The 26317-nt window shown below is 40.4% G+C and overlaps 1 protein-coding gene and 1 long non-coding RNA gene across 3 annotated transcripts; one reads left to right on the forward strand and one right to left on the reverse strand.

Annotated features, from left to right (window-relative positions):
- The first annotated feature begins 548 nt into the window (after positions 1 to 548).
- On the forward strand, positions 549 to 26058 carry ubash3ba (ubiquitin associated and SH3 domain containing Ba). The gene is made up of 14 exons (XM_020646178.3): positions 549 to 1308; positions 18199 to 18252; positions 18469 to 18655; positions 18765 to 18963; positions 19708 to 19877; positions 20021 to 20229; positions 20910 to 21054; positions 21526 to 21646; positions 21740 to 21862; positions 22030 to 22122; positions 22901 to 23045; positions 23134 to 23240; positions 23685 to 23794; positions 23894 to 26058. The coding sequence occupies exons 1-14, from the start codon at positions 1181 to 1183 to the stop codon at positions 24029 to 24031; spliced, it is 1929 nt and encodes a 642-aa protein (XP_020501834.1). The 5' UTR covers positions 549 to 1180; the 3' UTR covers positions 24032 to 26058.
- LOC136182398 (uncharacterized) lies at positions 14259 to 15917 on the reverse strand. 2 transcript variants are annotated; one of them, XR_010668662.1, is made up of 3 exons: positions 15515 to 15916; positions 14678 to 14759; positions 14259 to 14579 (listed from the first exon to the last, which is right to left on the reverse strand). It is a non-coding gene; the product is annotated as an uncharacterized lncRNA (long non-coding RNA). The 2 variants fall into 2 exon arrangements; XR_010668661.1 differs by having other exon boundaries at positions 14678 to 15917.
- Positions 26059 to 26317: the final 259 nt, after the last annotated feature.

A 26317-nucleotide genomic window follows, 5' to 3' on the forward strand; every position in this document is an offset into this window, starting at 1 on the left:
CAGATATGCTACATCTGTACAGCATTGTAGTATGAAGAAAACTCGTTTTGCTTTAACATTTCCAACATTAGACTACCAGAACACAAAGAATAATAGAATAAAATAGCCTATGTGTTTTAATTTCTTGTCAAAATCTTTTTTTTTTTCTATGGAGATACATTTCTCTTATTATAAACAGAACCTCATAGCTTAGGCTGCTTATTTGTGCCTGTTTTAATATGTTACTTTAATGAAGAAAAGCAAAGGAAAGCCACGGGCTGTGGTTGCTATGTTGTTAAAAGCAAAGTTTTATGTTTCTTTGATCTTAAAAAAACAAAAAAAAAAAACAAGAGGCAAAAGTTACAGAAACCTGTTTTGCAAAGTCGCTCCTACGTCGCCATGGCAACTGATGATGGCTTCGCTGCTGTCCTCGTCGGGCAGCACTGCGCATGCGAGGAATGTCGACACCCATTTACGTAGACAGGAAGTGTGACCAACTTTTTCCACCAACCAGCTCTATCTACCTCGACACTTTTTTTGCCCCCCCCACACACACACACACACACACACACACTCTGCTTCCCTTATGTGATTAATATCCGCGCAACTCGCCCGATCGAGAAGACTGTGATACTGTCGGTTCGTCTTTATTTCCAGTGCACTGTCCCTTTAAAAGTAAATGGGGCCGCGCTCTGTGTGAGCCGCGACCGTAGACAGGCTGAGCCCCCCCCCGCGCGCGCTCACTCGGGATCCATTCATAAATAAGACATCGTTGGAGGAGGATGCTCATGTAATCGCTGTCTGATAGCTGTTTTACAAGCTTTTCGGACCAGACAATGTCCACTTCGGTCAGTGGATGCGAGTCGGGGGCACGGCCGAGAGAGCAGGACTGACTTCTCCCATGGCTGACCCCCCTGCTGATGGTTTTGACTTCATGTGCGAGCCGTCAGGAGGCAGCTTGATCCAGATCAGAATATTTGTCCAGCCCAGAAAAAAAATGCTCTTTTCCTCGCAGGGTTTGATGTTTTCTACGTGTTTCCGCTCAACACAAATAGTTCGAGATTAAAAAAAAAAAAAAAGTCAACCTCTTACAACCTTTTTTTTTGTAATTTTTTTTGTAATTTTTTTGTAATTTGTAATTCAATAAATGATAATCTCTCAGTGGAGCCGAGGAGCTGACATACCGATGGAGCAGTGAGTTATGGCAGCGAAAGAGGAACTGTACGCCAAAGTGACCCCGCGGAGGCAGCGCCAGACCCGGCCGAGCACAGTCAAACATGGGTCCGCTCTGGACGTGCTGCTGTCCATGGGCTTCCCCAAGACCAGGGCGTGAGTACACAGCTGCACTGTCCCAGGACACACAGTCTCACACACACACACATACACACACACACACATCAACACACACAACGTTAATCAGGTTAAATGAGGCAGCAGAAGTTTCATGCGTCTTTCTCTGTTTGTCTGCAGTGTTTAAGTTTCAGCATCAGATTTTTTTTAATCATCTAAAGTAGACTGTATGACTACTCTGCTGCAAAATAATGTTGTGTTATTAATAGGATTACTGTAAAACCTTATAACTGCATTTTTTTTCTCTTAAATCCACAGACATATTGAATGTGACATCCTAGGATAATGCTACAGAATATGAGGTCTAATGCTTAGTTTGATATTACAGACATTAAACAAAATTCCCATTAGTTTGTATCCTGTAGAGACACAATGAGGTATTCTGACCCTTGTACAATTTGACTATGCAAAAACACTTTCTGCATTTAGGAACGAAGTATGCAGATGTCAGTAAAATGTACTATAATTGTACATAAAGGCAGGAAGTTCTATATTTTCCCTGCACTCATGTTCACTTCATTTGTCTGTCTACTCGCCGTTATATTGAATAGTTTCTGCTTATAATATGTCTACACTCCTGCACTTTAACTTATGTCAATACTGTCCATTTACAACTCTGTTTTTGCACATTTACATTTAATCTTCCATATTTAATCTTCCTATTTAAGACTAGTAATGCTTAGTTAAATCCTGGTTGTATATATTCACATTCTTAGTTTTGATATTTTTAGTGCTTATTTACTTTGTATTTAATATTATATTATGTTTAGATTTGTTAACATTGTGTTTTTTACTCATATTGTGTGTTGGATAACCTGCTACCTTCATTAACTACAATTATTAACATTAAAGTACTATTGAAAGCTGAAGTTAGAGAGCTGGTAGCTTTTTTAAATTGATTAAATAATTTCTTCATCCAGTTAAATATACTCCATAGCCATGCATTATATCTTATATGTGTAGTTAACACATTAAAAATAACCTTGCAAAGTTTCCAACTTCCTGTAAATTTAGTGCACAAGTCGGGTAAAAAGAAACTCACAATGACTTAAATATTTGGTAAATATTTGCTCACGTATTACAGTACTTTAGTTCAGCAGCATTGCTTGTAAAGATATGGTGTTTGCAGGTCTGTGTGTGTGCTTGTGTGTGTGTGTGTGTGTGTGTGTGTGTGTGTGTGTGTGTGTGTGTCTGTGTGTGTATAGCACACCTGTCCATAAAATGTTTTGATGTGTACCAACTGCCAACTACAAAAGATGAATCCAGAGATACTCTGTATTTTGAGTCATGCATTCCACTTTGCAGTCTCTTCTTGGTTTTTCAATGAAGACCTGATCCTGTGTGTATTTCTTCGTTCTCCTCCACACTTCTTCTCATTCATCCCTGAGAGGAGAGAAGTTGCCAGGAAACAAGCAGTGAATGGTGTCTATGGATTATGTAATAAGAAGGGAAAAGAAAAGACGTGTCATGGTCTGTTTTTACTGGTGTTTGTTGGCTAAACACAACATCTCCTTTTTAACAGATCGTAATTATTGAGCATAATTGGAGTATCAGGTTAACGCAGCTGGACTTGAGTTGGTTGCTTTAAGAATTTCACAAGGACGCTTCAGCATTTGAAGCAGTATTGGGGCTGGAAGATTAAATTTTTATGACCACGGTTCAACAGAAAATTGAGATAATTAAAATTTTAAATCAAAACATGCGGCTTTGTCGTTGAATTGCAGGGTTACTTGATAAGCATGCAGAATGGATCGTTTATGGTGTAAAATATTCATCGTCAAACCTTTCAGTGGTTACATCTAAGCCTGTGAGCAGAGACAGTGTATTGCTTTTGAGTCAGAACTATTATTACCAATCCTTTTTTAATGCAAAGGGAATTCATTTACATTTCAATACTACCCTTGCTATGAAACATGGAAACAGAATACGCATGGATTTAAATTAAATATCTGCTCAGCTCTTTTTACATTTCAGCCTCCTAGCCTCTCCGAGCTCTGCCTAATCATATCATCTATAATCATGATGTCCCTTCTCATTGTCTGTGTTTTGTCATTGACTCCCACATAATAAAAAGTTATCACACTTATAATTTGAACAGCCGCATTTCACACAAAGCCTTTCTGCGCGTGGAGCAAGCCGCAACATTGTGTGTGCACGGTCACAAAAGACATCTGAAATTGTTCACTTTGAGTCTTTGTTAGCGGCAGCAGTAATCTCTGAGCGCAGAGATTCACTCCCAGATCGTTACTTCTTTCAGTGTCTGAGTTGCGGGACATAAAACTGTGTCTCCATGTGAAAACAAAAGAGCAGTATTTCTCCAGTTATCTAAGTTTTGCTAAGTAGGCCAGAAGTATTTTCATCTCTCAATCAGACAGAAACAGTCTCGCAAAAATGAAGCCCTTTTATCCTCTGCACACTGACTAAGGTCATCCAGGCTTTCATCGTCTCAGACTGCAGCTCTCTCTTCTCCTGCTTAATGAACCTCTGCAGACAAAATGAGCGACTGGGTTTGGTTATATTTGCAGCCTCACATCCATTATTGATGCCAGACTAATACACTTTGATTTGATTGAGGTTATACATTTATAATGAGGCAGAATAATTTACCAGCATTACCTTTTGTGCTGTCTGGACCGGACGGTGGAGATACAACAGGAATGATATGAGAAATACATAGTTATGTAAAACAGAATATGTAAATGCAACATTGGTGAGACTGCATGACATTTCTTTGTGTTGGTTCAGCTCAACTCATCTCATAACAGCTTAACGCACACTACCTATTTCAGAGACAATATTCAGAATGAAGAACTGTGCAATGAGTAGGGCTGGGTATATCTCTTTTTAAACCAGTGTAGACGATTGACTGTGTGAAGATGGACGTGTCATCCTTCGTTCTGTTTACCAAAAGTGAAGCCAAACTATCTGACAGGCACTGACTACAGTATTGTTCTGGTGATGTCATTTGGAGCCACAGATGCTAAGTAGGGACACGGCAGCAATTTTTAATGTCCCGCCGGTCTTGCTTACTGGAACCCCTCATTCAAGTTACAGATAAAAAGGCAAAAAAACCCCTCCGGTCAGCGAAGTCTGCAGCAGAACAGATTCTTGTGTTGGTTTGAAAGCACTCAGACTCTTGTGTTGGTAGTTGTTGCGATTCCCCTCCCATTCCTCCTCTACTCAGCTAATGCGGCGCAAATAACCGATTAAAAATAGGGATGTTCCTCACTGACTGTTCTTCTAGTCGATTAAATGGAAATTTAAATTCAGTTTTAATCAATATTGAGCATGATTTATTTAAAATTGGCTGCTGGTAAACAATGTTATTTGGTTTGCTGAGTGGGGGCTAACATTAGCATTGCTAGGGCCACCAACGTTCGGGCCCTCCTTGCACGGTAACGTCCACATTCCTGTAGTTACACGTTGCTCCGGTCTATATGCCAGTTTAACCTGACATACTCTACAAAATACAAAATTTTATCTCAATTTTCTTGATCAAAATACAGCCTAACTGCGCTGCTCCTATGAGATGCTATCTCACTGTGCTTGTTTACATCTGGGTAGAAGAGCAGGTGAGAGTGCGCTCATTAACCGGAGCTACAGCCAGTCAACGGCTACAGCCCCATCTAGTGGCTGGCAGCTGTATCGAGTTTGAGGAGAACATTTGACCAACAAAAAAAATATTATTAATTTGTTTTTACGACTAGAAATTCTTGTGTTGTCTTGCGAGTGTGATCTAACTGGTTAGTCGACTTAACATGCCTAGTTAAAACTTTGTGGAAAAATAAACACTTAGACATAAAACAATAAAGCCCATGTTTGAGAATAAAACTATTTAATGTGTATTTTAATTGTCTAGCGTGACCTATGTCGCATCTGTTAGCATGGAGGAGGCAGATCTCATGACCTGTACTGCAGCATGCCAGCAGGGGGAGCTCCAAATGTTTTGGCCTTACTTTTTGGGAACTCTTATGTCATCCATCTTTATACACAATACAGTCTATGGTGCAGACCAACACTGAGCCGAAAGGAGAACAATGGATTTGAAATAAACTCTGAATGTATTCTTTTGTTGTCCCATTTCAACGTATAAACAGACCAGTCGTTGCTCAATCATTTCCAATGCCCCAAATGGCTATTCAGAAACATTTTCAACTTGAAATGCATCTGAAATGAGCACAAATATTATTTTAATCACAAAGTGGCTGATCTTAATATCCAAGTAGAGAACGATTCTGAACGCACGTTTTCTCCTCATTGTCTTGTTCTGCGTCTTCTGCTCAGCAACTAACTCACATTGTAGTAAATGTAAAAATAAACATCTAATTGAACTTTATACCATCAGGCCCTTCCCTAAACTGTGGTGGGAGAGGAAGAAGGAATAATAGGAAAATCAGTTATCAGTCATAGCTTCAGGCAACAAGGCCTTCATTGTGTTTGAGGGTTTTTTTCCTGCCAGAAGGGAACATAATTCATGTACACAAACACACACACAACAACACACATACACAAAGCCCACACACTCACAGACAGCCTCTCTCTCTCTCTCTCTCTCTTTTTAATTGGGGATATTTTCTGCTGAGTCATTTAGGAATTGAATGGTGTCATCTGATAGGAGCTGGATGGACAGTGGGCTCTCTCTCTGATCTGATCTTATCTGATAATCAGAAGCAGAAAATGAAGCTCGCTGTTCTTTATTTGGATCCAGTTTTGTTTTGGAAGCTGTCTAATGCTCGGACAGGACAAAGTAGAATTGGGTAATCTTTGTCTGGACTTAAGTCCTTTTCACACATGCACCTAACTCCTGAAAATTCAGTTGCATGCATGAACACAAACAGCAGAATTTTCACCTTTATAGACTTTATATGATGTAAATTTGTCCAATGACACATAACGTATAAAGGCAGAAACTGTGCTCATAGTGTCAGACTCTGTTGCTTTGTCTGCTGTCTTACCTCCTGATGACCACCCTGTCTCACAGGGAAAATCTCCCACTATTTGTGGCGTGAGTGAAAAGGAAACTTTGGAAAAATGTAGGGGCAGTATGTTCTAAAATATTCTATAAAATTTGAGTCGTGCATGTGTGAAAGAGGCTCAGAATAAGTTTTTAGTTGATCTGGGCTGTTACCATAGGCCAAACAGTTCTGGGGACTTTCTGAAGAGGAACTAGGGAGTTCCCTGAGAACCACACACGATGACCATGACTGTTTTTCTGTCTGCACACTGCCACTACATCCCTCTAAAAGTCTGTCCTGTGCTGCGAGAGTACCTACTCTGAAACAGGAACTAAAAGGTTCCTCTAAACGGAGTTCTAGGAACTAAAATAGTAAATTGGTTCTGCAGGGCTTATATGCATATAAAAAAAAAAAACAATTACACTTGAAGAAAGGAGAAATTAGTGCATTGGATCAGGTTAAGATGGTTGTAGTATTTACAGAGAAAGTGGATTAGTCTGTGGTGTAGGGATCAATTTTATGTGATGAACAATGTGCATTAAGACGTGTGCTTTTCACCCATTGGTCTCATGAAGTTAAAACGTCATTTCCCAAGGTTTGCTGTCCTTCAAAGGGACTTAGAGCTTGTGAAAAAAATATATCTTTGGGTAGTAGTTTTCCTAAAACCTACATTGTAGATACTGAAATGGAGAAAGTTTAAATTCCCTTGGATTGCTAACCAAACAAATATTCCCATAAAATAAAGAAGACAAGACAAGATTGTCTTCAATGGCTTCACCTTTATTACAATTGCCTATAACTTTTTTCTTCACACCGTCTTTTGAACTCATTTCCTCTAAGAAGAGCCAGGCACTGTTGTGAAGCTATATCTTTGTTTGATTGTAGTGTCTTTCACTCCTGAAAACCTTTTTATTAATGATTAAATAAAACAAAGTTTATTTTTACCTCATTGAAGGGGACTTCCTCGTACCATTGTGACCATGGTTAAATATTAATTCCTTACTTACCTTGACATTTTCAGCCCTGACATCAGTGAGCTTGTTCTTACCATTGTATCCAAACTCCCTAAATGGTCTTGGATTTATCATTCCCCGTTTATCTCGATTGTAAAGTTTTGAAGCTGCCCAGACCTCCAAACAATATTGGTTTGTCAGTCTGCTGCATTGAGAACCACCTATAGTTACTAAGATATATAAATAAACTGAACAGAATATGGGAGCAGATTTTTGTCCATTCATTTGAAAAGACTGGACGAATTAATCCAACATTTATTGTCCCATGAAACAACCTTTCACATTAAAGTTAAGTGTACTGAAGTGCTGACTTCAGACATCCACACATTTATATTTTGGATCCCACAGGCGACTAAAAGCTCGTCCACCCTCTGAATGGCTTGCAGCCACAGTGTTCTCTCCTACTCAAATTTCCTTACTTTTTGTGCAATGTTTATATTGGTTTTGATGCTTGTATAGACAAATTATAGAAACACACATGACGGTGTGCATGTGCAGTTTTTAAAGGTCGTGCTTGTTGGTAAAATAATGACTGAGCGATACACACCTGAGAATTGGAAACCACACAAATAACTTCAAGAGTTGCAGTGCTGGTTGGATGAACACAGGGACCTGGTACTGTATTGATGGTTTGTTTTTAAAATGAAGATCTGAATTTCACCTGTAATTTAAGCAAACGAGGTGCTGAGTGGTTATAAGAAACATAAGAAAGATTACAACACCGGAGTAAACAGACGGCTGGTCTGCGGCTGCTTCTTGTCAGCCATGCATGAAGAACAAAGCTGTCCCAAAGCAGCTGTGTACAAAAGATTTGACAGAAAAAAAAACACCTTCGAAAATGATGCAGGAAACACTTCAGCTACAGCAGCCTCTTTTCTTTAGTAACGCAGGAATAAAGTGGGAATTGTGAACCAGGCAAACAGGATGTTGGTGACCAAAATGGACCAGAACATTGGCTCCAGTGACTAAGACATAGGAGGGAAATTCAGGATTGAGACCTTTTTTTTTTTTTTTTTTACTGTTTCTGGTTCTTACAGGATGCAGAAAGTTGCACTAGAGCAGAAGACATTTTCCAAAAGGCAATTCTGCAATGCCATGTGATGTTTAAGGCCAATCAGGGATGTTGTAACAGTGATGCTGGTGTGTGGAAAACTTAAATACTACTGTAGTTTGTTCTGAGAGCTGGTTCCTGTTTTTTTAAACTAGAATATGACCCAAGCCATTTCTAAGAGATCCGTTTCTTGAAATTGAAACAGCGTACCTCTCAAGTTACACCATAATTCAGGACTCGTTGATTGATGTGAAAAAATTTTAAAGATTGGCTTTGGCGACATGATAGCACCCTAAAAGTGAAGCCAAAACATTTAGAGCCCTAAAATAATAGAGGTGACTGGCTGCTGTATTGTTCATACTCGTAACTCCTTATGCTCCGTGTTAACAAGGGTCAAATTATTAGACGGCAATACACGTCAGATACATCTTTTTTAATCATGGTTTCTATCTTTAAAGTTAGTTTGTTACATTCTAATTTATGCCATAGTGTTTATTTTTCTGAGAAGTTTAGCTCTGATTAGTTATTGGATGCTATAAAAAGGGGTAACACACCATGGGTGTGAACTGGCTTAGCAAAGAGGAAGAATGGTAAAAAGGAAGTGAATTTGAACAAAAAAGTCTTTCTATACTGGTAATTTAAATATAAGCTTAGTAAGCCCCAAGGGAATGATGTGAAAACTGCAGCAGAGTCTATGACGCAACTCTGATTTAAATGACGTTAGCGGGACAATGTGTCAGCACTTGTCAAAGGGGCGCATTTCTTCTTTTCGCTTTTGTCGATGGGAGGAGGTTGAGGCATGACGTCCATCTTTACAAACTGTCAAAATACCAATGCTCATCTTAACCTGGAATTATTGGCCCTTTATCCTTTTGAGGCATTTAGGGATATTTATCATTTACCCAAAATGGGTAACTGTTAAACAGTAGTTTTTGTAGAGTCCAATGTGATGCTTTTAAATTTATTTGACATTTATTTAAAGTTCATTTAACCGTGCGATAACTCATTCAGATAAAGAATCTCTTTTTACAAGAGTGCCCTGGCCAAGACATGCAGCCACAGCCCTAAAAGAGATTCAGTGAAGCAGGGAACATCCGCAAAACTGAACATTTCTTAAGTTGCAAAAATAACTTTGTTTATGCATATTTGAATCCAATTTGTATTGGTATTGAAAAAAGTTACACTTAATATTATATTTTCAACCTAATTTTGGCTGATAGTGAGCACGAATAATTAAAAAAAAGTTAGAATGTAATTTTTCTCCCCTTAAAAAAACATGTTTTTTGTGCTTCTCGAATACTTCAAAGTCAGCGTGTTTCCGGAGCTGTAACACATTGACCACAATAACGTTCTGTTTGGTACTTAAAAAAAAAAAAAAGACATTTTGACATGGGGGGGGGGAAAGTTCCCCATGCCAATCTGTGAAGCTTGAGGTGTGTTTAGGAGGTCGTTAGTGAATCTGTGTTCATCACCATAACAAACTCTACATTTTTGTTCAAGACTGCCAGCAGGAAGTCGCCTATTTCCGGAAGTGGCTTGTGACCTTTACTGAGCGCTTTGTTGAGAAGGCAGTTTGAGAGCGGCTGAAGCAGGAAAAAGTTTGGTGTACTTACTGAGCTCTCACAGGCCTGAAGACTGCAGATTGTGCTCCCACAAACAAACGATAAAAGCCTAAATGTTTTCTGTCATAATCTTTTGACGGCTGACTTTTGTAATTTAAATGATATTGGTTTAATTTGGGTGTTAATGGTTGGGTGTTTTTTAAAGATATTAACATGTCCTCAACCATAGTGACTCTCAAACTTCTGCTTTTAGCTTCTTCCTATGACACATCCTGTGACTTTAAGGAGTGCTGTGTGATGCATCATATTTTCTGGCTCTGTGCCTCTTTATTTTCAGAGAAACATTTGCTTTGTGCACTTTGACTTGTTTCACTGACGTCAGGCCGAGCCAAGAATAACCCTCGTACTTAAACGACACACTTCATGTTTTATTTGACAGAAGCTTTCATAATCCTTTGCGTGATTAACTTGATGTGCACAAGCAAAGAATGGTATTATTTAGTCCCACAAAGGACCACGCAGTTCATTAAATGGTGTCAGTCTCCGACTTGCTCTGTCTGCCCTGATAGCAGTTGTTTTCAGAGTTCTTCTCCAGAAATAATGAAGTTAGGAATTAAGACACAGGCTGTACACAGCTAGCTATGTTAGAGTGACTGAGCGTTGCCTTGTTAGCTGAAAAGAAAAGCTTATGATACGACCCTCAATAACATGTGGCAGTAAATAATACCACAAGTCACCCCAACTATTGATGGAATAGTTTGACAGAATGTGAAATGCACTTTTAAGTCAGTGGAGATAAATACATCTCCCATATCTGTGCAGTAGATATGAAGCTAGCACTAGTAGCTTCTTAGCGTAGTTAGTACAAATAGAGGGAAACAGTTAGCATGAGCATGGTCCAAAATGAAAATATATATCTGCATACATGCTTTTTTACTTAACAGTCCTTAACAGTTTTGAACAAGACGTAGAGAAACAGTTTAAATAGCAAGTTGCTTAGTTTGACTAGCATAGACTCTGAATACTGCGCTGCTATTAGCAAAAATAACCAACAAAAAAACAACAACAACATTACAGCACCCAACTCCCCACAAAACAAACACTAGCAGTATTCAAATGTATTTTTGTTCATGTTGGTTTTACTCATGGTGTTTCATTTTTCCTTTCATTCAGGTGACTTTACGAGCTTTAGCATTAGCTAGCTAGCTGTTTCCCCTGTGCTTACTGTCTAAATGCTAGCTGAACTAACAGCCTCCAAATTCTAGCTCATTAATTCGCACCTGGTGTTGAAAAAAGAAGGAATCCACAATAGCCCATCTTAAAATGCTCAATGTTTACAGCAGAATTTCACGTTACAAGCTCGGCACAAAAATCATTTTTGTTCTTTGTATCTTATTTATTTAATGTTAAAAGCTGTGCATATTTTTTTGTGTTTTAATAACTTATCTGTTTGGACTAACAGGCAGGACTTCGCTTTGTAGCCGTTAGCCAGGAGTCTGCTTCGCTTAAGCTAAATCCTATTACTGACCTTAAACCGTCAGCTCTGTTCATGTTGTTTTTATCTAGAATACGCTGACGAGAGAGATGGGCGTATTCATTTGGCCAGCCCTCTCTTTGCCTGCAGCTCAATTAGCCGGAAATGAGTTTGAGTCAGCAAATCCAATATGGCAGCTGCCATTGTTAGGCTTCATCACGCCTCTTCAAGAAATCAATGGGAGACGTCACTGACACTACATCCATGTTTTAAACAATGACATGCATACAAGAGTGGTCATGTATTTAATGTAGCTTTAATAATAAAAAGGGTAAATCTTACAACCCTTTCCCCTATATTGTTTTGTTATAACCAATTATCAAAAATACACATTTCTACTCTTTATTTTGTATTCATACATTTTGATATTTTATGCATTTTATTGAACTATTTTATGTAAATAATGCGTACATTTATTTGGCAGGGCAGGTATCACAAACATATACTATGTATATTGTGTATGTGACCAATAAATGTAATTTTGAGGTGAAAATATTGATCTCATTTTCAGTCAGCCCCATGCTGGATTCAAACTGTCATGCTTTTCCCATAAATCTAAATGGCTTCAGTGTCTGGTGCTTGGCTCATCGGAGGCTCCCCAGAGCCGACCAGACGGGACATAGGGAAGCAAATATCCTCTTCTGATGGGTTCTCTCCTTTGGGTGCAGTCTGGTGTTGGGCAGAAGCATTTCTCTCAGCACTGTTAGAGCGATAAGTGGTTAGTGATGAGGGTTCGCCGCCGGCCTGTAAACAGGAAATGTTTTTTCACCCATAGAGCTTAGTCAGGGAGGGGCCATTGGGAGGTTGAAGCTGCGACTGTTAGCATGTCTACACATCTGTGTGTGTTGCGACAGGGTGGCATGGTCTTCTGTATGTTACTTCTCTATGTTTGTCACTTGGCAAGAGTTCACAATTTCCTTTTAAAGGCATAACATTTATTGAGTCCAGTTTGGTCACAATGACTTCAAACATGATGTTTACAGAGATTCAAAGTGCTCATGAGGTACAGATTGCCTGACATAAAGCTATTAGGTGGGTCATTCGAGTTGAGCAAAAAGGTCAGCTGCAATAAACAGACCAAAGAATGTTTACATACATGAAAAACCAAAAGCTGCGGTTTAAACACAGAGCGGCCTGCCGGAACATTTTTTTTATCAAGAGAAGGGTTAAATGTGGAAAGTGGAAATGAAAACACTTCCCATGTGTGGGTGAAATGATTAAAAGGCTGTTTCCAATATGGCCCGCAGCAGTGGGGCGTGTGTAAGCGAGGGGCCTCATCTGATAATGGTCACTGTCATTTATGCAAACAGCACTGCCAGTTTGCAGCCATACTGAATCCAGAGTGAGTTGTCTTCCCTCTCACTAGCTAATCTTTGTGGAGCTGTGAAGAGAAAATGCAGTTTATAAATAACTCGCTCAGTTCATCGCTCAGAGGCCATCAGGGTTAGATGCGGTAATGGATGACAGATTGCTGTTTCGTTTATCTCGGAAAAGAAAACATGAATATTTACGGCAGCAAAGGCAAACTTTTGGCGCCGGATGTAAAAACAAGTGGCAGCCTTTGGTGTGGAGAAATCAAGCCAGTGCACTTCCTCAAGTGTCCTCTTGGAGCTGGTTCAAAACCAACAAATCCCCATTGGAGCCCATATCAAAATGCCATTTTTACAGCAGAAATCAACATGATAACAACCTGGTATAAAAGTGATTTTTGTCTCTATAGCTCATTTGTTCATCTATTATCTTGAAATGTTTTAAAAATATATATATAACTCTGGGGCTTTGTTGCTGTCTGTCCAGAGGCTTAAGTTCCTCCTCAGCTTCACCTTGTTGCTTGTTTCTAGATTGATTGAAAGTTAGGTCGAGGTAGCATTTCCAATATGGCGGCTGCCATCGTTTGGCCTCATTTCACCTCTTTAGTAACCAATGGGTGACGTCTAGGTTTTATATTGTCTATGTGGGCGGCTGTGGCTAGAGTCTGGGGTTAGATCCCCAGCTCCTGCAGCCACCGATATGTTACTGAACAAGACACTTAACCCCAAGTTTCTCCTGCTGCTTTGTATTAGAATAGGTAATTTTTATTACCATTTACCATCTATTTGTAAAACAAAGGTACACTATATTTGGTTCAGCTTTCTTCCCGCCCAGAAACATCGAAAAGCTGACTCCAAAGTGAGAAAAGCAACAGTGAAACTTCCTGTTGCACCTCTCCTGCTCTGTGAGGCTGACATATTTGTTGGTGTCACACCTTCCTTTGCCTGGACACATTTTTATTACTCCATTGCTATTTTAAAATGTTACACACATCTACTATTTAACCATTACAATGTACATTGTCCTCAGTGTCTGAGAGCAGAGCAGTGTCAACATCTGCCGAAAATAGAGGTGAATTCTTCTCTCAAGTTTCCAAATGTGCTGACTCAAACACAACCGTTTTTGTGGGTAATACTTAAAGCTCCCTTGAGGAACTTTTTCGTGTCTGGCATCCCCCTGTGGACAAAGTGCTACATGTTCTTTTCTTTCTTGATTTTGTTTTGTACAATTGTAAATAGTGTATTCAAAAGATCTCATTCTGATTTCTCAAATGTGTCAAATGTGTGACTCATCGTGTCTGTTGTTTGACATGTCAAAAGGCGGCCTTCAGCGTGCTGATAATTGTCTTATCTGACATCTACCATGATCAGCAGTTACTGGAATTGACATTTACAATAAAGAATTTGTCAATAATATCACTGATGGTCTGGCTTGCTTGTTCAGGTCATAAGGATGCGTCACTCTTAATGTCTGTCTGTTTGATAATTGGTCAAAAAGAATTCACAGGGTTTAAAATACATTTTACTATGTTGTATATATCATGAGTGTTAAGTAATCATTTCAGTAATTTTACCAAATTGATGTTGTAAGTGGTAAAAGGTCCATTCTATCAGATCGGTTCGCTGAACATTCACACTCAACGTTGTTCTCTTTTGAAAGAACAAACTTTACATATCGCTTCTGAGTTTGTGTCTTGTGGTTTGCTCAGACTTCCTCTCTGTTTGTCACTTCAGTCGGTGGCTATTTGTCTTCCTGCTGTCGCGACGCACTGTATGGGTCCAAAAGAAGGTCACTTCATCGTACAGTCAATCATGCTGTCCTCTCCTGTCAAAGAGTACATTGAGGAAAAACGTTGAAGTGAGATTCAGAAGTGAAAAAGGGGAAGTTGGCTGAAGCAGAATTAGGATGTAAGGTGCACTGACTGGTATCAGGCAGGTGTCCTGTGGGAACCTGGGTCACATGATGCTTTGTCCACTCTACTCGTCATCTGATGGAACAGCGAGTCTGAGCGAGATGATACAACAGGAATGGACGGATTGAAACCAGTCAAATGTATATGTTCCTCTCTCTGTTAAATCTGCCCTTAAACCTTAGTATCACGTTCTAGTTTAAACAAAGATCATCTTGATAATGCTGAAATTCCTGAAATACAAAGCAGTCTAAGATGCTATACAAAGATATGAATGGATGTGTGTCTCTGCAGTAAAGATTTTCACTGTTCAGTTGTATATTTTTGATTAAAGTGTACTTTAAATACTGCATAAGACTTCCAAATAGGCTTATACATTAAAAGCTCTAATCATTCCTTCATTTTTTTTTGTTTTTACAACTCTAAATGTTGCCAGAGACGGAGCAAAACCTTTTTTTATTTTCATTTTTGCCACGACCAACCATGCCCAAAGCTTATTTAATTTGAAGTCTGACACATCTACAGCACAAAAGGCTAAACTCCAACCTCCTGAATTCATTTTGAAAGATTACTCTACGGCCTACTTTCAAAAAAAAAAAAAAAAAAAAGGCTTTTATTTCTATTCCTGCAGAAGAACTAGGTCCCACATTAGTAAATAAAAATGGCAAGTAAAACCAAGCCGTATATCCTGCCTGATCTTCTGTTATTATTCATATCTGGAACAGGATTTCTGGTCATTTCAGTAGCCTAAAACCCAAAAGAAGCAGATTACATTCAAGTAAACCTCATATCCTCTCTGTGACAGTGGTTTGACCTTCTGTAATATTTCATGTCTCAAGGGTTCACTCACACTGCGGCAGAGATAAGAAAGAAGCAATCCAGTGTTATATCCAGGATTTGCTTTTGTGACGTCTCAGACACATCTGCTTGTAATCCCGTCATCTGAGAGAAAATCCCCTTCTTTTCCTCCTCTGCAAAACTCCAGGTGCCGAAGTTGGACGAGTCGAGCCCACAAATGACTCTCTGTCTTTGTAGCTCGTATTAAATACATGTTCGCCCTGCATATATTTGTGTGTGTGTGTGTGTGTTGTAGTAGAACTGTGTGAGCCATCTGTTACAATGCTGTTGCGTAGGCGTTCCCTTCCTGCTCGCTGCGCTCGGTCAGGCCACACCGCCTGTTGCCCCCGGGGTTTCAGTGACTGTGCCGTATCTAGGACCCTTTCAGTGGGACACATTTAAAAATAGCTCATTGAGTTTGGATTGTAGAGTGGCACACTGAGCCCTGTCAACAGAGCGGCATAAAGAGCAGCTGCATCATGTCTGTATTTATATCAAAAGGCTCTATGATGCTGCAGAAAGCGACACTTGGCTGTTTCTACACAACTGGTTGGACATTCAGAGCAGGGAGAAGCAGTGGTGTGTTCAGGGAGAGAAAAGTTGCTGTTGAGTTATAAGTAAGCATTTATGAGGATTTCTTATTTGATATCATGATGAAGAAGAATGTTGTTTATTTTCACACAAAGATGGGACTGAGTGGTGTTGTTGATTTTTAAGACTCAAAGCCCATTTTCTGTTGCTTAAAAATAATTTCCCCCCGACTCTTGTCTCTTAAACGTCCTCAGGTAAACTTCTGCTTGGACAATAGACTGTATGAAACATGGACGTAATCTCAGTGAGGTCACCCATTGGTTTCTGAGTATGATTTAAAAAAAAAAAAAAACATGGTTCAGATTTCACCAATAAGAACGAGCTGGGTTAAACACAACAGGCTGTAAACATGTTTATTTCTTCTGGTCATTTTGAAATGGGCTCTTATGTGGATTAGAGGTCAAATTCTCTGCCCGAGCCCAATCCCTTGGCCTTTGGCCCGAAGTGGGGTCGGGCCAGGATCCCCCCCCAACCATTGGGTCCAGATCAGACAGGGTTGGTCTTGAGGTCACATCAAACAGAACCTTAAATCACAGCTTACAAATGCCAAACAGCTCGGGTTCGGGTTCAGTTTGGAAAAATGTGTCGTAGGGATCCTTATAAATATGCTGTTTCTTATATAATACAAGCTTCAGTGTTGCGCTCATTAAGATCTTATCTGAACAGATGTATGTCATTCAAACAACTTCAAACTTTAATTCTAAAAACCATCTGATTAAAATAATAATAAAGAAAGTCAGGTTTTAGTCGGATTTATTCCTCAGCTTTTGGAGCCAGCCTCAAGTGGGCACTCGAGGAACTGCAGTGTTGTTGTTTTTCACTTTTATCTGGATGCTGGAGCATCTCTGCTGGGTTTTCATGTTTTATGTGTTTATGCACTTAAAGTTAGTTGGATTATTTCTTAGTGTTGTCTGTGTATTGTATGTTTCCGGCTGCAAACGGGACTTTGGGGACAACAAAGATACCTTTGACCTTTGACCTTCCACATTATTGGCTTTCAGCTATTTTAACCTCAGGTGTTGAGTTAAGTTTTTATTATTTTTCCAGATTAACTACAAATCAAAGGTACAATTCTACTCTGCACACACATTAACTTCAATAATTCACAAAACAATTAGAAGTCTAAATCAGAGACGAAATCTTAATAAGAGAAATCTTAAAATAACCTCACTGTTTCTAAAACCTTACTTACAGGCACACATACTTGTCTCTTGCCACAAGCTCTTATCAAATATTTAAGATGTAGTATTGAAAAGGTTTGTGCTCATCTCAGCTGTCAAGGCTCTAAGAGTCCAGTGCTCTACATTTGTCACTGGTATGCTACATGACTGAGAGAAGGGCAGGGATGGTGTTATTGTTAAATGTAAGAATGACAGTAATGTCGAGATTCTCTCAGTCTGCGTCGCACTGCCAGAGAAAGCTGCGCGAGGCAGTGAATCCCTTCAGAGGCGGCCCAGAGGTTTTATAAAAAGACGCTAATTAGATTTTGAGCACTTGAGAGCAACTATGCCATCATCTCACTCGTGTTTCTGAAATGAAAACGTTTAAAATGTACCAGATAGGACGTGGAATTATTATTGTCTCTTTCATTTTCTGTTTAAAACCAAAAACAAAAGGCCCGTGTTGTATTTTCTCAGTGTCGAGGTTATATTTAGAGCTTCTTGATATTTTAACATTTGGCTGCCGCAGAAGTGACTTGTTAACTAAAACCCTTGTCCTCGTGCACAGTGCGTGTTTTTTTTTTTTTTAATCATTTGACTGAGTCGCTTTTTCAACAGAATTCAGTCCCAGATGCAGCTTCCTTTTAAACCCACAGTGCACCGCATGCTCACATGATTAAAATGTTTCCATAGCAGAGATGTGACTGCGTTAGGTGAGGCCTGCTGCTGTTTCATGGATCTCTGCTATATTTAATGAACTCCTGTTGCAAGTCGAGCTTGTTGTATTTTTTTTTTTCTTTACTGCTCTCTTGGGATGTTTTGCTCTTTGTTCACTGTCATGTGGAAGCGCTGCTGCAGTCTCCTTCTAATAAACACAGTCCGGAAGAGAAACTATTGATTTTGTGACTGTGCTTTGATCTCCCTTTTCTCTCTCTTTTACTTTCAGCCTGAAAGCTCTGGTTTCAACAGGAGGGAAAAACGTGCAGGCAGCTTGTGACTGGTGAGAACGACGCACATTTTTACCCACATGCTGTAACACATTCATTAATGCACAGCTGGAATGCAAACAGAAACTTGAGTAATGGTAAATAAAACATCTACTCTTTAACATTGCGTTGACCTGTCACTGTGTTTTAACGACAGTGCTGCCCTCTGCTGGACATCAACAATCCTGACTCTTATTTCATTTTTTTCTTTTCCTTGTCTGTCCCACCAGGCTCTTCTCCCACGTGGACGACCCGTTCCTGGATGACCCTCTTCCTAGAGAGTACGTGTTGTACCTGCGACCCAGTGGGCCTCTGCTTCAGCAGCTCTCGCTCTTCTGGCAGCAGTCCCGCCTCTCCTGCGGCAAGAATAAGGCCCACAACATCTTCCCCCACATCACCCTCTGCCAGTTCTTCGTGGTCAGTGTCAGCCTTATTCTATGCCAAAAGTGCAAATCAGTAATCGTGGATCTGTCTTATTTATGAGGGTTTTTTTTTTATAAAGCCGTCCATCTTTTCTCCCTGTCAGTGTGCAGATGGGAAGGTGGAGGCTCTCTCCGACGCTCTCCAGACCACCGCTGCCAAGTGGAAGTCTCGTATACCCGCGCCCCTCCCACTGGAGCTCTACACCTCGTCCACCTTCATTGGTCTCTTCGTGGAGGAGCAGGTGGCCGAAGTGCTGAAGAGTTTTGCTTCGGATTTTGCAGCTGAGGCTGCCGCGAAAGCAGGTTTGAATTAATTAAATCGTTCATTCATTACGTAAAGGGATCGTGCCGGATCGATATTTCACATAAATGTTGCCATATGATGCTTACAGCAGAGGCGCTAACAATATCACAAGGCAAAAATACTCACAATATCACAAAGCAGAACTTCACAAAGACACAAATACTCACCAGCAACACCAATATGTTTGAAAAGATGAAAGTAGTTCTATCAAACAGTCAATCTTAAAGTCATCTGGCCGTGCGTTTTACACAATTGTGGCTTTCACAGAGTAAACTGACGGCTGAAGTGCATTGAAAGGGTTCAGAATAGTCTTGTAATGAAGATGTTCCTGTGTATTCTGTAGACTTCTCTTTATGAACGTGGGACTCAGAAGTTGAAAATAATCTTAAATTATCAAAGCTCAGAAGATGAGACTTCTCTAGTATCCCATAGTGATGATATTGCATTTATTTGTTAGCCTTATCTTAGCTGCTAGCTCAGCTGTCAAACAGTGTCATCAGCATACATACAGACCTATCCCATGATGCTGTTGTAGAAGGTCATCGATGTGTAGACTAAATAGAAGTCCCTTGTCTTTTAGGCACATGAACACAGGGTTAATGTTCAGAGACTGAGGCTTAGCTGTAAGTCAGAAAACTGCTCTAGTTGCCATAAATGGGGAGCACATTTTTACACTACTTTCATTGGTCTGTTGTAAATATAAACATCTGGTGGATTATGTTTCTCTCCTTTTTGTTTTCCAGATGTTCACATCGAGCCGCACAAGAAACAGCTTCATGTTACCTTGGCGTACCACTTCCAAGCCAGTCACCTTCCCATTCTGGAGAAGTTGGCCAAAAACGTGGATGTATCTTCAGGCTGCGACTGGCTGGCCGTGCTCTTCTCCCGGGATATTCGGTTTGCGAATCACGAGGTAGATTTGACTCCAGCTCCAGGTCAAAGAAGTTCTGACCTTACAGCTCGATAATAAAAGAAATGTCACTCGTGAAAACCGCAGGTGTGTCATCTGTAGTCCCCCTTTTTTCTAGCAGCTGTTTTCTCTCTGCCCCCCTGTAGACACTGCAGGTCATGTACCCGTATGCGCCTCAGAATGACGATGAGCTGGAGTTGGTGCCAGGAGATTTTATCTTCATGTCTCCGGTGGAGCAGAGCAGTGCCAGTGAGGGCTGGGTGTACGGCACCTCGCTGGGTACCGGGATGTCTGGCCTGCTGCCCGAGAACTACGTCAACCGTGCTGATGAGTCCGACACCTGGGTCGTTCATGGGTAAGGAATGCCATCATTGTGCTTTTCTTAAGTTCCTTTTCGGCACATGCCATGCACACCTGAAAAAAAATCGTCTAAATCGTCTGAATGGGCTGCCTGTGTGACCAGCCGAATTCTTCACCCCAGACATTAATCTGAATCTTTCCAGACAGCCTCCTCGCTTTGTTTCCTCAAGATCACAGCAGGTAACCTTCAGGAATGTTCCCCACGAGCAAGTGCAGGGTGATGATGTGAGGGACATGGGTGACTCAGGAAAATGTTAGGAGCAGGCTGTCCGGAAATTTTCTTTAAATTTGTCCAGTGTGAAAAGGCCTTTTAAATAAAAAAAAAAAATAACAGTGCTGAGGGAACATCATTAGTAGCGATTGGGAGTATTGGATTATCAGATTACCTCTTAGTATCTTCTTTTAGCAATAAGATAAATCATTGGTTTTTACCTCAGACTGAAAATCCATGAATCCTTTTAGAGTGAGTAGCATGCAAACAATTCACTGGATGTTTCTTTGCTGACTTGAAATATGAAAGATTCACCTTCTTGGCCAGCCCCCTTCCACCACCTTCCTGTGACCTTCCCCTGCTTCTTCTTGTGTTTGTTCTGTGGATAAACTGTGTGTGGTATTTAAAACTCAAATGTTCTAGGATGAATAAAGGTTTTTTTCTTGTCTCTGTCTGATCCGCAGGTCTCAGTCTATTCTCAACTGTGCCTCCCCGTCCATCTCTGGCAGCACTGTGGGTGGGTTACTATTTGAGGGACAGCTGAATGACAGTCTGCTAGACAGTCTCATGGATCCTCCCAGCCTCACCGGCCTCTGTTCCCCCATGCAGGTACAGCAGCTTGACTTTTTTTTTACGGCTTGTTCATAATCACCTTGAACCTTACTGTTTCTGATCAATTATGTTTTCTAAGAGGGTTAAAATGGAGATGAGCTGTGTATTGCTGCAGACGGGGTCAGTTAAAACACATACTCTACCCACAAATAAAGTATTACATATAAGCCAATATGTCATGTCACGCTTTTACACATGGATGCATGTTCAGCCGTCACTATGACGTGGACAGCCCTTTCCTTTGAGACTATGTTTCTATCCGTATAACAAGCTTAGCATAGCTTCTGTGCAGGAGCCAAAGTCAGCCTCTCCATCATGGGACCATGCTGACTGTTATCTACTGTGCATAGTGTACTTACTGTTGATAAGTACCTCGTTTAACCCCACCCAAAACAGAACAAGACAAACAAACTATCCCTTTTAAAACGTCCAATCATGCCATTATTTTTTAATAATTCTTCACCTCAGGTGTCGAGGCAAACCACTGAGCCGTCTCTGTCCAAGATGAGACTGTTTGTGTGTCGCCATGGAGAGAGGATGGATGTGGTGTTTGGGAAACACTGGGTCACCCAGTGCTTTGACTCCAAAGGTTAGCCCAGCAAGAAGGATTAAGACCACAAATATTCAATGAAACTAACATTTGGCACTTGATGTGAGATTCTGTGTTCCTGTTTGTGTGTAGGCCGATACATTCGCTCTAATCTCAACATGCCATCCAGCCTGCCAGCTAGAAGCGGAGGTCACCGGGACTATGACAAAGACTGTCCGATTACTGTGTTTGGCTCCACCCAGGCCCGTCTTGTAGGTGAGTATATATCATAGGATTATATTCATCTTATTTTGTTGTGGGTTTAACTGATGGGGTTCATGTTTTCAAGGAAGATAAAAAGTTGTGGAGAGAGAGTAAAAATCAATTCAAACTCAATAAAAGATACAAACATAAAACACTCTTTGTTTTTTTGTCCTTCTCAGGTGAAGCCTTGTTGGAAAGTCACGCCAAAATAGACTTTGTTTACTGCTCGCCTTCACTTCGCTGCGTCCAGACTGCACAGCACATTCTGCAGGGTAGGACCTCGTCTCCATCGCCCTAATCAATGTTTACTCTCCACGTGTTCAGGTTCTTCAGCAGGCATGTTGCTGAAGCATTACATAAAATAACTGCGTCATACATTAGAGTATAATGAGGAAGCTATTTCTTATAACGCATGAACAAACATGAACCCATGGATAATAATACTGTCGGAGGTTTTTCGTGATAGTTTGTGGTCTTGTCTGAGATTTCTGAAGGATTTGTCCTGTATCACAAAACAAGTTTCTAATGAACAACAACAAAAAGCTCTGTGGTGCCAAGAGACATCATTAGGAAACTGAAAGGATAAGAAAAGAAAAATGACTGGATTGTCAAACTTTGTCCAACTTTTTTTTTTTTCCTTCAACTAATTTTTTTTTTTTTTTCCAACAAAGAAAAAAACTACCGAATGATTGAACACAGAAAAACACAGAAAACTGCCTAATGAATGAATCATTTGAAAGATGTGTCAGGCTTTTCATGCCTGAAGCGAGACGACAGGTCGGTGGATAGTCGGAAACGTGGGATGAGGCTTGGAGGCGAGCTCTGGGCCGCCGCTCTGACAGCTACAGCCTCAGTAGTCGCAGTGTAACCAACCACTGAGCTAAATCAGCACTCTGTGTGTTTGTCTTTGTCGAAACTTTTAAACTTCCAATGCCCATTAAGTTATTCACTTATGGCACAGGAGATCAAGAGGATTGCTCGCATAGCACCGAGTCAAGTGTTGTCTTCCCCCCCCCTGACAGTCTCTGTGTGTGTTTCACTCCACGTCAGGCCTGCTGCAGGACGGAAAAACAAAAATCCGCGTGGAGCCCGGATTGTTTGAATGGACAAAGTGGGTGTCAGGCACATCTCTGCCCACCTGGATCCCCCCAGCTGACTTGGCTGCTGCTAACCTGAGCGTGGACACAACATACAGGTACATATTTACACTCAAAAAACCACAACAGCAAGCATACCATTTTAAGTCTCGTGCTTCACTTGACCTATATCTCTCTTGTCCCCAGACCTCATATTCCCATTAGTAAATTGGCTGTGTCTGAGTCCTACGATACCTACATCAGCCGGAGCTTCCAAGTAACGAGAGAGATTCTGGCAGAGTGCAAAAACCTGGGTAAAGTGAACTTTTTAACATAACATCCACGCTTTTAAATGAATACAAAACAGCAAAAAATGTTGACACAGTCGCTGGCTACCATGGCCTATTTTATTTTACGGATAATAATATTTTAATGCTTCTCATTTTAATTAAATCTAGTGGGCGAACACGAGTCACCAACTTAAAAACAACAACAACAAAGCAGTGTGACCTGCCTGAATCTGGTGCTTGCTAAACAAATAAAAAAGAGGAATAACAACATTTAAAAAAGTGACATTACATAAAAGCAGGTCTGTAAAAGTGAGGTTTAAGTAGCGATTTGAAAGAAGTGACTTATGCTACACGCCTTGTCTCCAATAGAAGATTTCAAGCTGCACATTATCACCTGCTGAGTGTCCATAAAGAGAGCTAATGGTATCCATGGAATGTGGTTCTCTGCTCCATACCTCTTTCACACAGGAAACACGGTCTTGATTGTGGCCCATGCTTCCTCCCTGGAGGCTTGCACTCGCCAGATTCAAGGCCTCAGCCCCCAGAACGCCAAGGACTTTGTCCAAGTGGTCCGAAAGGTCAGTTTTTCTGCTTTCCTCACAATGCTCCTTTCATTTCTATCCTCCCCTTATCTCTTTTTATGTATTAACAAGTACATCTGTCTCCGCTTTGTGCAGATTCCTTACTTGGGGTTTTGTGCTAGTGAAGAACTGGGAGAGACCGGGGTGTGGCAGCTGGTCGACCCACCCATCTTGCCTCTCACACATGGACCCAATCACAGTTTCAACTGGAGGGAAATGCTGATGCAAGACTAAAGGATGTGATTTTTTTTTTTTTTTTTGGCTCTCTATGTTTCCGCAGACCTGAACTGCCCAAAAAAATATTTATTTTTAACCCACACTGTTCTAAATTCAGCCCTTCTACCAAAAAAAACCCAACAACAACAAAAAAACACACGTCTGGCTTCCTACAAAGACGACATGCAAAAAAATTGCACATTAAATGAAGCAAATGTATTCAAAGGCACTGCTCAGGAAGGAGAAATGTCAGTTTTATGTGGAGATCACAGCGTAAATGAACTAGAGATTATAAGCACTTTGTCACGTTTCCCCTCAATGTTGTGTTTCTTATCCCTGAATGTGGAGATGCTACTAGAAGCCTGGATGTTTCTTGAAGGTTGCTGATGATGAATCAAGTTTTTATGACACAAGAAGGTGTTGTCAAGACTTATTTTTTCTGCAGCCTTCTCACACACTGTGACAAGAATTAGATGAGAGAAGCTGGTAAGACAGAAGTATTTTTTCCACGTGTCAGAAACTATTTAACTTGTAGCTATGACCCTCCGGCGGAAGAAAGCACAAAAGAAATGCTGACAATCAGACATGGGAAGAACTGATCTTCATTGTTTCTGGTGCTTAGGAGGGGAGTTTATGATTCCTGTTTTATTCCTGTAAATGTCACATAATGAGGTGATTCTTTTCAGTTAACATTCAGAGTTGGGCACAGTTAATTCACATTTTTAATCTGTTAACAAAGACGTTAACATAGATATCAGTTAATCCGTGAATTATTCCATTAATATTCAACTTAAAGTTAAAAAGTGAACGTTAACCGGTCATATCAGTAAAGAACAAAGACATCAGCTTATTCCAAAATCAATATGTGAGTTCTTAAGAGGCCCTGAAATCCCACACGTGTCTTTGTTGGATATCTACAAATTTTCATTCATCACCTCCGCACCCGCAGAGCTGTCTGTGTGTTTTGTGTATTAACACCGTCATGTTAACACCTGATGTTCGGAGTATATCACTCAAGCTAAAACGATAGAAAGCTTGGGTTCTTGTGACTCTGACCATGTACACCGTTTCAAGATTCGGCCAGCACAGCAGCCACAATCTACACATCTGTCAGACCACGTCTTTCAGATTCATTTGTCTTACCCTCTGAAGGTCTTATGTGAGCTAGGCTACACCTCATAAATATTCCATCATAAACAGTCCCGCTGCAGTCCACGTTACATCTTAAGAGCCACAGAGTGATTCAAAACTGGCGTGCCTTTTCAGCCATTTGTGTTCTAAGCATGCTGAACTTTTGAATGACACCTCATTTTGACCAATCAGGACCCTCCATTCACTGTTCCCCTACTTTAGCCAATGAGAGCGCGAGTAGAAACAGGACTTTCTCTCGCTTCCCTCCATGGCCGGTGTTATTACATAAAATGACACATGATGGAGATGTGTCAGTTGAGAAAAAAAAGGGACGACAACACGGTCGGCAGTCTTGTCTCTTTGGAGAGTCAGGAGCAAAAGAGGTCGGCTGACTTGAGTTGGGTGAAGTGAACTCAAGTAACGGAAAAGACGTTAACCGATACCAAATTTGACTGAAATTAAATGTTCAGATAATCATTTTTCAAATTAACAACCATGTTAAAAAAAATGAATACAAATCTGCAATAATTAACGGATTAACGGACGTGTGCCCCGCTCTGTTAACATTTATGTGCCCACATGAATCTTTTAACATTCCTGTTACACGGTTTTGATTACAGGCACAGGTGCATATGAGTGAAAATGACAAAAGAGAAAGAAGTGCGATGGAATAAAGATTGCAGTTAGGTTGTTAATTTAATGCAGACACATTGAACTCTTGCTTCTTTATCATGACCCACACGCTCTATGTAAGCCTGATAACCACACTGCTTTTCAAAGACTTTTTCTTTTTCGGCTATGACAGATGATGATAAGTGCTTACTGCCTCGACCAGTTGTTTGTTGTATGACTCAGAAAATGTATTTACACTTTCAAAAAAATGAATAAAGCAACGTTTGGGAGTTTGAAAGGCTTATACATATCAGCAACTGCAATGTCTTCTGTAAGAACACAACTTTGAATGCTGTGCTGTGCACCCAGGTGAAAGTTGATCTATTTTTCTTTCTTTCTTTTTTCTTTTATGTTTTATTTTTACACAAAATACAAATAGGAGGTTCTTAGGATTTGAGTATGCTGCCTTGTACCCCATAAACAAACTGTGAAGTAAGCAGAACAATATATGTATAATATGAGACTACTAACTATTTTAGTAGCAGTATCGGTCACATGTGG

The sequence above is a fragment of the Labrus bergylta genome, chromosome 14 (genome assembly GCF_963930695.1).
Source record: "Labrus bergylta chromosome 14, fLabBer1.1, whole genome shotgun sequence".
NCBI classification, from domain to species: domain Eukaryota; kingdom Metazoa; phylum Chordata; class Actinopteri; order Labriformes; family Labridae; genus Labrus; species Labrus bergylta.

Excerpts from the sequence above, each read along its gene's own strand:
- ubash3ba (XM_020646178.3), top strand. The coding sequence starts at position 1,181 with ATGGCAGCGAAAGAGGAACTGTACGCCAAAGTGACCCCGCGGAGGCAG. Across the intron at positions 18,656-18,764 it reads CCCTCTGCCAGTTCTTCGTG|TGTGCAGATGGGAAGGTGGA; the intron begins GTCAGTGTCAGC and ends TCTCCCTGTCAG. Across the intron at positions 21,863-22,029 it reads CACCCAGGCCCGTCTTGTAG|GTGAAGCCTTGTTGGAAAGT; the intron begins GTGAGTATATAT and ends TGTCCTTCTCAG.